Below are 13,396 nucleotides of genomic sequence, written 5' to 3'. Positions count from 1 at the left end.
TTCTTCTCTTCCTTCCTAGTATCTATCTCTCCCCACTTAGGACTATAACCACGTTGCTTGTCTCTTTCAATTTATATTGTTTTTATTGTTTCCTAGTACGATTTGATAGCTTATTAGTAACCTTGACTATCACTAAGGGTTGTGTCTTTTTATTCTTGATGAATGTATTTTTATTCTCCTTATGTACACTGAGAGCCTATGCACCAAAGACAAATTCCTTGTGTGTCCAATCAGGTTCCACCACAAATCCGCGAATCCCTTATCCGCGGAGACATAAGCGCAAAGACTAATTCGCGCCGTTCGAAGCGCTAAGGAAAAACGCGACCCTACTGCGATGACATAATCGCGGAGGGCAAATCCGCGCATTCCCAAGCACTCAGTACCCTAAACCTAACCCTAAACCTAACCCTAACCCTAAACCCTAAAACAAACCCCTAAACCTAATCCTAACCCTTACCTTAATTGAAATCGGCTTTCTGCCGCGGTGCCGTTTTAAAGCGCCCTTCTGTTGCCGCGCTGTTGTCGTGGCGGTGATGATGCGCGGTGATGACGTCGCGGCTTTAGCGACGCGCTTATGTCTCCGCGGATAAGGGCTTCGCGGTTTTGTCGTGCCACGGTCCAATCACACTTGGCCAACAAAGAATTCTATTCTATTCTACTCCTTATTCTATTCTACTCTACTCTCTATTCTATTCTATTCTATCCTATCCTATCCTGATGATCTTGTAGCACCTTTTCTGATCAGTGTGTTTTATTAAAGGCCGTGTGCTTTCAGCTCATGAATCTTATGCCTTTTAATAACATTTATCAGTTGGGAAAGGGGATACAAGATTCTTGGTATTTATTTATTTTTTGTCACTGGAGAATAACATGGCTCTCTTCCTCCCCAAAAAGGGCTATCAGGGTTTTTAATTTTTTTTTTAAAACTGAAAAGGTGAATCTAATATATCTAATTGGTGGTCTGTAGATTTCCAGGCCCTCTCTCAATCTTTTGAAATTCCTGATCCTGGAGATTGAGAGGATTAAACATAGAAGAAGGGAAGGAGAAAGATGGAAGGGAAGGAGAAGGAAAGGAAAGGTAAGGAAAGGAAGAAGATGGAAGGGAAGGGGGAAAATGGTAGGGAAGGGGGGGGACGGAAAGGAAAGGAAGAAGATGGAAAGGAAGGGAAAAGATGATAGGGAAGGGGAAGGGGAGGGATGGAAAGGAAAGGAAAGGAAGAAGATGGAAGGGAAGGGAAAAGATGATAGGGAAGGGAAGGGAAGGGGAGGGATGGAAAGGGAAGGAAAGGAAAGGAAGAAAATGGAAGGGAAGGGCTTTACTCCAGCATCTTCATCCTTAATTTTGTTATGCTACATAGCGTTACAGTTTACCAGCTCCAACCTGATTTATTGTCAAGCGTAATTCTTGTCCGCCAATCGTATGCAACAAGTCCAGGGACAGGTAAGTTTAAGGACTGCCTTTGATTTAAAAAATAAATAAATGGAAGGACTTTGCATCACCCGATGACTTCTTGCAGCCGGCCAAAAGGCGTCCCGGAGGCTCCCCGTTTTAATCTCACTGGGATTAAGGAGACTTGTCTGTTTGCTTGAGGGATTAGAGGATATCGTGGCCTATTCGGAGCTTGTGAATCGGCAAGGGGAATGGTTAAATAACCTTCTGCCTCTACGACAGTTTGCAGCACGCCTAAACCGTGGTTGCCTTCAGAGAATTATCCATCAAGATTTTTGTAGGAAGACTAAGCTTTCCTTCGCCAAATCATGGTTTAACTCTTGGCTGTTGCCTTTGAACTGTTGGCCCCCATTCTCTCCTCGTCCTGTTTTAAGTGGTCCATTGGAAAATGATTTCACCCTTTAGTCTTGGAGCCAGATCAGCTCAAAGATGCTTAACATGGAATGTTTTTTTATAATGGCTCTGCATATGTAATTGTACAACAGCTAGCACTGATGCTGTTACATAGTTGGGCAAGAAAATGTCTTCAAGAAAACAACTGAGCTCAGAGAACACCAAGGACTCCACAGTCAAACTCCAAGCTATAAATATTCTGTCCTATTGGCTTTATAATGGCTCCACCACCCCAATGGATCAATAAGTTGACCTGGATTTATAAATACATAGAAATAAACACACACGTACATAATCTACTTTGATTTGAATATGACATTAGAGAGTTTAAACTTGGAAGCTAAGAAATATGTAAAATAGTTTTTAAAAATGTCCAGCGAGTATTAAATTGTGGTGGTGGTAATGATTCGATATAATAATTATATAAGCACTCTCTTTGATGTCCTGGGCCAAAATTGACATCAATATATCCTGCATACAATCAATAATTGCGTCTGGGATAGTTTATTTTCAGTCAATTAGTGAAAACTATCAATCAAGCTACAGAATTTGCTAATAAGGAAGCATTCTCTCAGCCAAACATGCATATCAATTTAAATCAGATAAATGACATTTAAAACTAATTATGTCTATCTTTTTAAAGTAAAAAAAATTGCGTTCCCTGCTATATATCTTTGATTTTTTAAAATCATGTTCTTTTTAAAATATCAGCTGGTCTAAATGTTTATTCCAGAAAGCACAGCATGCTTAAGACTTTCAAAATTATTATCCCAAACTTGACAAAACGACATTCCTGAAGTTGTTGTTTCCCCAGTGATTTTTTTTCCCATCCCTTCTGGGATTATAATGTGAGGAGTTGGGGAGGTTTCCAACATTTGAGGATTTCCTCAGACAGAAAAAGATGCGATATAAACAAACGAATAAACGGATGCCACTTGTTTTTTTCAACGGCAACGTGGTGGGACTTGAGAATCTGGCGTGGGGTGGGATGGTGGCTTCGTAAGTGAGACAGGGTGACATAAGCTTGTTAATGGCTATAATTAGAAAGAATTTGGAAAGATTCCTGGCACAAATTCAGTTCTGCTGCTGCTTTTGAAAATTCAGATGTCAGGAGGGAGCAGGCCCCAGGAGGTTGGATGTGTTAAATGGGAGATTTAAGTCAGTAAAACTAATTTCTTTATTTTAATCTTATTAAAAAAACCAACAGCTGTCAACTGTCACCACTTTTTTTCCTCAAAGACTCCCAGACAAGCATCAAATAATGGATGTTTCCAAGGGGGTTTATTGTTTTAACTTGTGATATACCCACTTAACAATAAGTCCTTTTGCAGTTTGGCTGGAACTATTATTACTTTTGTTATTATTTTAAAATTTTCTCCCAACTCCACCCTATCCAAATGCCCCCAGAAGGGAAGGGGGAAAAAAAAAGATTGTGATGGTACCTAAACCTAGCGTGAATTGCTTGAGGATTGCTACGGAATTAAACCAAGCTTGAGGATCACTAAATCAGTTTTAAGAGCTGATGGCACAGCATTTAACTGGGCAGTTCTGCGTTGGTCGTAAATCCCAATAAAACTGCTTAATTTTCTTTAAGAGGGGCTGCACTGAAATTAGCTGGAAGAATGAATCACACCAAGATTATACGTATCGCCTTATTTAGCAAATAAAAATGACCTCGTGAATAAAAACCCGGAGACTGAAGGAACATCTTTGGGGTTTTTCTGACTATGGACACCCCTGATGCAAAAATCTAATCTGTGCCTTCATTTGCAGAATCTCTGCTCAGTTTTTATTCTAAGATGTTTGCTGGGGAGAGATTTATAAATCTGCCAAGTTTGGTATATTGCACAGATAAATTCTTGTCTTCCGTTATGTCACTGTTAAAGGTGAGACGTTTAGCATTTGCCAACCATTTTTCAAAAAAAAATATCTGTTTTTTTTAAAAAAATAAAGATATCTAATGAAAGAAACAATCCCTCCACTGAATGGCAGCACAGAAGGAAGCTTTGATCCAGCAGAGTTACAAAGGACACGGAATTTAGAGTTATTTGGTTGCATTTAGAAAAACTAAGTTCAAATGGAGGCTAAAACATATGAAGAACGGTTGCAGGAACTGGGTATGTCTAGTTTAATGAAAAGAAGGACTAGGGGAGACATGATAGCAGTCTTCCAATATCTCAGGGGTTGCCACAAAGAAGAGGGAGTCAAACTATTCTCCAAGGCACCCGAGGGCAGGACAATGAGTGGAAACTAATCAAGGAGAGAAGCAACTTAGAGCTAATGGGAAATTTCCTGACAGTTAGAACAATGAATCAGTGGAACAACTTTCCTCCAGAAGTTACGAGTGATCCAACACTGGAAGTTTTTAAGAAGAGATTGGACGACCGTTTGTCTGAAGTGGTGTAGGATCTCCTGCCTAAGCAGGGGGTTGGACTAGAAGACCTCCAAGGTCCCTTCCAACTCTGTTATTCTATTCTATTCTAAATATTTGTTCAGCTCTAAAACTTAATTTTTTTTCTTTTAGGGTTGGAATGGTGTTCTGCGGGGTTAATGTTTAGTTCCTGAAGGAAACATGGCAAACGAATTAAAAATAAAACATATTTGTTTGATCCCTATTCTGAATCACCTCTGGTTTTCCTCCTAAATGAATCATTGCGAAATACTTGTTTTTTGGAAAACCCATGTAAGGGAATGAGGGGAAGAGAAAAGTTTTGAGATTGCTAGCAGCACACAGAGTTTGCTCCTCCCAATAATCTGTTTCTGATAGTCATTGATTTCTACAGAGGACCAGATCAGCTGAAAATCAATCAACCCTCTGCGTTTGCAAATAACTTTGGTGATTTAAAAATTTGCTGTGGCTGCAAAAAAACAACAACAACACAAAACCCTGTCCAGGGTTGTATTGAAAGGCTTCATTTTAGGGTTAAAGTGGCGATGAGCTTTTTAAAAGTCACAAAAACGGGTCCCTGCCAACGTTTAGCTATGATTAATTGCCCGCTTGTCCTAAACTTGCAGTCAAGGATCCACGCCAAAAGGGCGGTGTGGAGATTCTGAGCTCACACAAAGAGCTCTCTATTTGCACAATCCGAAGCAGGGTTTGTGTTTGTGTGTGTGTGTGTGTGTGTGCGTGCCCGCCCGCATTAGCAGCTTCCTTTTTTCACTTCCTTGTTTTTTGTCTTTCATCACTTGCTCCTGACTTATTCCAAACGCTCCAGATAATATCTCAGGATACCTGTGTTTTTTTTTGGTGGAGAAAAAGAAAAGAAAGAAAGAAAGAAGACAGAAAGAAGAAAGGAAGGAAGGAAGACAGAAAGGAGGAAGAAAGAAGAAAGAAAAAAGACAAAGAAAGAAGAAAGAAACAAAGAAAGAAGGAAAGAAGGAAGGAAGGAAGACAGAAAGGAGAAAGGAAGAAAGAAGAAAAAAGACAAAGAAAAAAGAAAGAAAGAAGGAAGGAAGGAAGGAAGGAAGGAAGGAAGGAAGGAAGGAAGGAAGGAAGGAAGGAAGGAAGACAGTCAGGTAGAGAAAAGGGAGCTAGAAAAATCACCCTGACCACAAATGATATTAATTCATTGAGTGTCTAAAACTGGCCAAGTGGCATCAGACTTACTTCAAAGGGATTCTTGAAACGGAGTTCAGGTTGATGGACGTTGTGGCAATTTGAAGGACTTGCTCCAGAGCGGAAAACCCACCAGCCACATGGAAGGCGACCTGATCTGCTCCATTCTGGAGAGGGGGACACAAAAGGAAGAGCGGGAACATTAATGGGGGTGTTGCTTTCAAGCAGGGCATCAATTCATGGTTGAAGGCCACCATTCTCACATTCCCTGGAAGAGAGCGAGAGGGAAATTGGTGCATCTTCACCGTTGGATCATTACCATGGGCATGGCTAAGTAGAAAAAGGATTGTAACCGATGTAGGACTCAGGATAGGTTCACACCCTAAGCCGTCATGAAACCTTTGTTGGCTTGAAAACCATGATTAATAGCTTAGTCTTCTGACCGAGGTTTCCCAAGAGCATGAGGCAAACTCCTTGTCCTGACAAAAAAAACCCTTTTATTAATTGGGTGCGTCTTATACACCGAATGTAGCCCACCTACCCCTCCGCCGGCCCCCACCTGCTGGCCTCTATCTCCCAGCAATTTGCCTCCTTGCAGCAAACAGCAAACAGCTTGCTTCAGTTTCAGCACAGCCCGATTAGCACAAGCAGCGGATTGTCAGTTGGATTGGCCTCCCGACGATCAGCTGTTTCAGGCTGCAGGGATTGCCATTGCTTATTGCCTCTCCATCCCATTTTTAGCCTCTGCGTGCCCCGTGTTCAGCCTCCACATGCCCCCATTTTCCACCATTCTGATCCCCGCCGCCTAGAACGGGCGGAAAATGGGGTGAGTGGAGGCTGAAAACGGGGTGTGTGGAGGCGGCAATAGGCTATGGAAATCCCTGCAGCCTGAAACAGCTGATTCTCGGCAGGCTGGACAGCATGATGGGAGCTCCTTCTGGGGTGATGTGGTTTCCAGAGGCCAGGAGTCATGACAGAGAAGGCATGCTTCCTTGGCCCCATAAGAAGACCCCATTAAAGAGAAGAGACTTGAAGCATAACTACTCTATGGGAATGTATCGGGTAGGCAGAAACAATTGGAGGTAGAATTAATTATTCGGGTTTCTGTAGTTTTCGATTTATTTCGAGGAGGTATATATATATATATATATACAGAAACCGCTTAGAGAGGGCTGAAAGCCCTATGAAGCGGTATATAAGTCTAACTGCTATTGCTATCTTTATGGAGTAGCCGAAGAAAAGTATGTGGATGGTTTTGGAGGGCAGGAGAAGCAGAAACACGAACCCTCCTATGCTGGGATGTTTCACTGCCAGCATGGCTCAAATGACCCTTCCAATTGAACTGGTCAAGGTCTCACGTTAAGAAAAAAAACCTGGTTTAATGCGGAGATCGGTCAGCAGAGGTCAGCATCCCGACAGCCGGAAAGTCTTAGCGGTGGACAAGGAGAAGGAAGGACTCACTGGAGAAGAATCTAATGCTGGGAACGATGGAGGGCAAAAGAAGAAGGGGACGACAGAGAAGGAGGTGGCTGGATGGAGTCACCAAAACAGTCGGTGTGAGCTTCAATGGACTCCAGAGGATGGTAGAGGACAAGAAGGCCTGGAGGAACGTGGTCCATGGGGTCGCGATGGGTCGGACACAACTTTGCAACTAACAACAACATATATATATATATATATATATATATATATATATATATATGTATGTATGTATGTATGTATGTATGTATGTATGTATGTATGTATGTATGTATGTATGTATGTAGATAAATAGATAGATTGATTTAAATAAAGACGCACTAAACCGGTCAGTCCTAGAGGAGATCAACCCTGACTGCCCTTTAGAAGTCCAGATCCTGAGGAGGAAACTCAAATGCTTTGGTCACCTAATGAGAAGGAAGGACTCCCTGGAGAAGAGCCTCATGCTGGGAACAATGGAGGGCAAAAGAAGAAGGGGAGGACAGAGAAGGAGGGGGCTGGATGGAGTCACAGAATCTATCTATCATCTCTCTCTCTCTCTCTCTCTCTCTCTCTCTCTCTCTCTCTCTCTCTCTCTCTCTCTCTCTCTCTCTCTCTCTCTCTCTCATCATCATCATCTTCTGAAACTCAAATGCTTTGTCCTATCTATCTATCTATCTAGACCAAGGTGGCGCAGTGGTTAAAAGCAGCACTGCAGGCTACTGCTAGATCAGCAGGTCAGCGGTTCAAATCTCACCGGCTCAGGGTTGACTCAGCCTTCCATCCTTCCGAGGTGGGTAAAATGAGGACCCAGATTGTTGGGGGCAATATGCTGACTCTCTGTAAACCGCTTAGAGAGGCCTGAAAGGCCTATGAAGCGGTATATAAGTCTACTGCTATTGCTATTGCTATTGCTATTGCTATCTATCTATCTATCTATCTATCTATCTATCTATCTATCTATCTATCTATCTATCTATCTATCTATCTATCTATCTATCATCATCATCTTCTGAAACTCAAATGCTTTGGCCACCTAATGAGAAGGAAGGACTCCCTGGAGAAGAGCTGGGAACGATGGAGGGCAAAAGAAGAAGGGGACGACAGAGAAGGAGGGGGCTGGATGTAGTCACCAAAACAGTCGGCGTGAGCTTAAATGGACTCCAGAGGATGGGAACGTGGTCCATGGGGTCGCGATGGGTCGGACACAACTTTTGCAACTAACAACAATAAATGCTTGCTGGGGAATTCTGGGAGGTGAAGTCCACAAGTCTTAAAAAAAATTACCAAGGTTGGACACCCCTCCATTAAAATCATCTCTCCGTTTTCAGAAATTTGTTTTTTTTTAAAAATGAAAAACACATCCTCTTCCTTAGGACACCCTCCTAGGACTAAAAGGTACTCAGATTATTCTTGGCAAGGATCCTAGACTAGCAATGTTGTAAATAAAACCAGAGACAAGCCTGCCACCCCCATCCTCACATACACACAAAACTAATTATCCGGCTTCTGTGCCAAGAAGAAAGAAAAAAAAACCTCCTAACTTGATGCTTAAAGTAAGCAAGGAGACGGATGGATATTAAGCCGTTTTTTCCCCCTCCTTCCCCAAAGGATAAATAAGCAAGTTTCTCTTTTAAAAAAAAACGGAGCAAAATTTTGATTCCTCTTCTTCAACCTGGACAATCCTGAGATGCAACCTGGAGGCCAGCTGCAAAATATTTTTCAGGAAAAGAAGTCTTTGAATTGATCGGCCTGACTGGTCAAGAAGTCCTTGACTTACAACAGTGCGTTTAGGGACTGTCCAAAGCTACAACGGCACTGGAAAAAAACAACAATTGACGGCTGTTTTTCACACTTACGACCGTTGCAAAATCCCCCGTGATCCTATCATCAAAATTCGGACGCTTGGCAACGGACTCTTTTTATGACGGTGGGTTGCAGTGTCCCTGGGTCATTCGACCCGCTTTGCGACCTTCTGACCAGCAAAGTCAACGGGGAAGCCGGATCCACTTAACAACCGGCCTACAGAATGTCTGTAGAGATTCTCAATCATCCAGGTTGCCCCAAAGGTGCTTTTTTCCCCCCCAAGAGGCGACTGGGCCTTCTGGTTTTCCTTTGAAGACGTTTCCCTTCTCATCCAAGAAGCTTCTTCAGCTCTGACTGGATGGTGGGTGAAGGAATATAAATCATTTGCCGTCATCCGGTCAGAGCTTATAGATTTAAATTCTGTTAACAAACACCAATCCTTCCATTCCCCACCATCCAGTCAGAGCAGAAGAAGCTTCTTGGATGAGATTCGAAATGTCTTCAAAGAAAAAAAAAAAAAACGGGAAGTCCAGATGCCTCTTGAAAACAACTCCTTTGGGAGTCCTAGAGAAGCGCACTGTGCATAAGCTCTGTCAAGAGCTCCATCCCAAAAGCCTCTTAAATCAGGGGACTCCAACCTTCGAAACTTTAAGACTGGGAGACTTCAACTGCCAGAATTCTGGGTTGCCAATGTTGGAGACCCCTGGTCTAATGCATAGGATGGAAATCAGTGGTGAAATTCAAATTTCTTTACTATCGGTTCTGTGGGCGCGGCCTGGCATGAGTGGCATGGCTTGATGGGCATGGCAAAATCCCCATTCCCTCCCCACTCCAGCAGAAGGATACTGTAAAATCTCCATTTCCTCCCCACTCCAGGGAAAGGATACTGCAAAATCTCCATTCTTTCCCCACTGTGGGGAAGGATACTGCAAAATCTCCATTCCCTCCCCACTCCAGCGGAAGGATACTGCAAAATCTCCATTCCCCCCCCACTCCAGGGGAAGGATACTGCAAAATCTCCATTCCCTCCCCACTCCAGAGAAAGGATACTGCAAAATCTCCATTCTTTCCCCACTCTAGGGGAAGGATACTGCAAAATCTCCATTCCCACGTCACTCCAGGGGAAGGATACTGCAAAATCTCCATTCCCTCTCCACTCCAGGGGAAGGATACTGCAAAATCTCCATTCCCACGTCACTCCAGGGGAAGGATACTGCAAAATCTCCATTCCCTCTCCACTCCAGGGGAAGGATACTGCAAAATCTCCATTCCCACGTCACTCCAGGGGAAGGATACTGCAAAATCTCCATTCCCTCCCCACTCCAGGGGAAGGATACTGCAAAATCTCCATTCCCTCCTCACTCCAGGGGAAGGATACTGCAAAATCTCCATTCCCCGCCCCCCCACTCCTGGGGAAGGATACTGCAAAATCTCCATTCCCTCCCCAGGGGAAGGATACTGCAAAATCTCCATTCCCTCCCCACTCCAGGGGAAGGATACTGCAAAATCTCCATTCCTTCCCTACTCCAGGGGAAGGATATTGCAAAATCCCCATTCCCTCCCCACTCCAGGGAAAGGATACTGCAAAATCTCCATTCCCACCCCACTCCAGGGGAAGGATATTGCAAAATCCCCATTCCCTCCCCACTCCAGGGGAAGGATACTGCAAAATCTCCATTCTCTCTCCACTCCAGGGGAAGGATACTGCAAAATCTCCATTCCCACGTCACTCTGGGGCCAGCCAGAGGTGGCATTTGCTGGTTCTCTGAACTACTCCACATTTCTGCTACCAGTTCTCCAGAACCTGTCAGAACCTGCTGGATTTCACCCCCCGATGGAAATCAATAACACCCGTTTTACCTTTCAGCATTAAACAGCTATTGCTCTTTGTGGACAAAGTGGGCATTTCAGCAGAAGGGTGAAATATTTCCTAAGTGAAAAGAGAGGCTTTTTAAAACCAGCTTTGCTGGCTGGGGAATTCTGGGAGTTGAAGTCCGCCAGGCTTAAAGTTGCCAAACTTGGAGATACCCCTGTCTTAAATTTCAGAAATTTCCTGACGGTTACAACAATAAAACAGCGGACGTTGCGGGGGGCTTCATCCCTGGAGGTTTTCAAGAAGACGCTGGATGACAATTTATCTGAAGAGATAATAGGGCCCCCTGCTGGAGCAGGGGGTTGGACTAGAAGACCTCCCAAAGTCCCTTCCAACTCTTGCTAGTCTGAATTTTAAGCTTTAGATTGCAAACCGAGCTGCTCTGCAAAATGAAAACCCACCCCGGGGAAAAATGACCGATGGCCGAAAGCCACTCGCTGAAGATCTGACAATGTGCAGATTCTAATGTAAATAACCCAGGCCGGACTCTGCAACCCGCCAAGCCGACATTCCCGACTGTCTCTGCTCTGCCTGCGATAAACATTGTCTGCCTGCCAGCAGTCCCCCCCTCCCCGCTCCCCATTTCACAGTTACGACAAACACTGGGCTGAAATGTAAATAGCTGACCTCAAGACCGGGAGTCTTAATTTTTTGGGGGGTGGGTGGGAAATAGAAATGAAATGGAATCGGTATTAGCGGTCAAGGAGGGACGAGAGAGCCGTTTGCAATGCTTGCAAAAATTCACAGACCAGTCCACGAAGTTTGGTCCCTGAGTGGAGATTAAAATAGCAGCCAAAGAAGTGGGAATTTTAAAGGGGTTTCCTTCTCCCCCCCACCCCCCTTTTTTTTCTGAAGTCCAGCCAATTTTCTCTATCTTTTGGGGAAAAAAGTTGAGCTGGGAAGGGATATGTCAAGGGAATTTTTCTACTTTTGGACGTATTTACTGTGGCTTGTAAATCTTAATAAGGTAAAGCTAAAGGTTCCCCTTGCACATACATGCTAGTCGTTCCTGACTCTAGGGGGCGGTGCTCATCTCCGTTTCCAAGCCAAAGAGCCAGCGCTGTCCGAAGAAGTCTCCGTGGTCATGTGGCCAGCATGACTCAACACCGAAAGCACACGGAATGCTAAAAGTTAAATTATAACTTTCTGGGTTGCTTCGTTTACCATCCTGTACACCTATTTTGTATTATCACCACTCTACTTTTCATTTTTTTTCTCCCTCCCTTCCTTCTCTACTTCCTTCCTTCCTCCTCTCCTTTCCCTTCTTCCCTTGCCTCTCCCCCTACTTCCTCTCTTCTTCTTCCCCTTCCTACCCTCTCTCCTTCTTTCTGTCCCTTCCAGCCTTCCTCTCCTCTCCCTTTCCTTCTTCCCTTGCCTCTCCCCTACTCCTCTTCTTCCCCTTCCTACCCTCTCTCCTTCTCTTTCTGTCCCTTCCAGCCTTCCTCTCCTCTCCCTTTCCTTCTTCCCTTGCCTCTCCCCTACTCCTCTCTTCTTCTTCCCCTTCCTACCCTCTCTCCTTCTCTTTCTGTCCTTTCCAGCCTTCCTCTCCTCTCCCTTTCCTTCTTCCCTTGCCTCTCCCCTACTCCTCTTCTTCTTCTTCCCCTTCCTACCCTCTCTCCTTCTCTTTCTGTCCCTTCCAGCCTTCCTCTCCTCTCCCTTTCCTTCTTCCCTTGCCTCTCCCCTACTCCTCTCTTCTTCTTCCCCTTCCTACCCTCTCTCCTTCTCTTTCTGTCCCTTCCAGCCTTCCTCCCCTCTCCCTTTCTTCCTTCCCTCTCTTCTCCTCTCTTCCTTTCCTTTCCTACCAACAGAGTTTTTAAGCAAGGGCTCCTGGGTTTGTACCAATTGTGTTCTTCCCTTTTTTTTAAAAGAAAAAGCTAAGAGGGATGGGTTTTGCGTATCTGAGAGGGAGAGAGAGATGGAGAAAGAGATTCTCTTTTCCCCAGGGGCAATTCCTTGTCCAACCTCAACCATTAGCAAAGTTAAATCAATGTAAGCAGCTTTTCTGCAATGACAGCTCCCCGCTCTTGGCTTTGTTGTAACGTTGGGGGTCTGGGGTTTATTTCCCTCCCTCCCCTCTCTCTCTTTTTTTTTAATGCTCCCGGGGGAAATTCAATTAACAGCCTCCCTCTCCTCCTCTCCGTCAGGAAAAGTGACACTATCAAGATCCTTTTCACGTCCCCCCACCCCACCCCACGACAAGCAAGCCGTGTGTCTACAGATTTCTCGACTCCGTGATTTAACAAGAGGAATTACAGGCGGCTTCTGGAAATGACTATGGATGCCGTGTCAGAAACAGCATGGCAGCTGTGGAAACCCATCTCCCTTGACCCTATTGATTAGGACAGGCAGGAAGGATGATACGTCAGGGCTGGCAGACAAATGCTTAAGGAGAAGGATGATGGAGGAGGAGGAGGGATGGAGGAGGAGAAGGAGGAAGAGGAGAAGTAGGGAAGGAGTAGGAGGAAGAGAAGGAGGAAGAAGAGGAAGAGGAGTAGGAGGAAGAGGAGGAGGAGAAAGGAGGTGAAGAGAAGGAGGAAGAGGAGTAGGGAAGGAGTAGGAGGAAGAGGGAGAGGAAGAAGAGGAAGAGGAGAAGGAGGAAGAGGAGAAGTAGGGCAGGAGTAGGAGGAAGAGAAGGAGGAAGAAGAGGAAGAGGAGGAAGAGGAAGAGGAGGAGGAGGAGAAAGGAGGTGAGGAGAAGGAGGAAGAGGAGAAGTAGGGCAGGAATAGTAGGAAGAGAAGGAGGAAGAAGAGGAAGAGGAAGAGGAGAAGGAGGAGAAAGGAGGTGAGGAGAAGGAGGAAGAGGAGAAGTAGGGCAGGAGTAGGAGGAAGAGAAGGAGGAAGAGGAGAAGTAGGGAAGGAGT

At 44.7% G+C, this 13,396-nt stretch overlaps 1 protein-coding gene across 1 annotated transcript in view; it reads right to left on the bottom strand.

Annotated features, from left to right (window-relative positions):
* Positions 1-13,396, bottom strand: part of SCAPER (S-phase cyclin A associated protein in the ER) — a gene marked incomplete at its 5' end in the record, with an annotated part of 64,294 nt that overhangs the window by 35,137 nt on the left and 15,761 nt on the right. Inside the window, 1 exon segment of the mRNA XM_087704015.1 lies at positions 5,451-5,566. Coding sequence (XP_087560141.1) covers positions 5,451-5,566 — 116 coding nt within the window.

The sequence above is a fragment of the Thamnophis sirtalis genome, unplaced genomic scaffold, assembly GCF_051295495.1.
Source record: "Thamnophis sirtalis isolate CommonGarterSnake01/CBP01778 unplaced genomic scaffold, rThaSir2_p1.2 scaffold_2, whole genome shotgun sequence".
NCBI lineage: Eukaryota > Metazoa > Chordata > Lepidosauria > Squamata > Natricidae > Thamnophis > Thamnophis sirtalis.
Note: the sequence above shows the minus strand (reverse complement) of the source record. Positions and strands in the feature narration are given on the sequence as shown.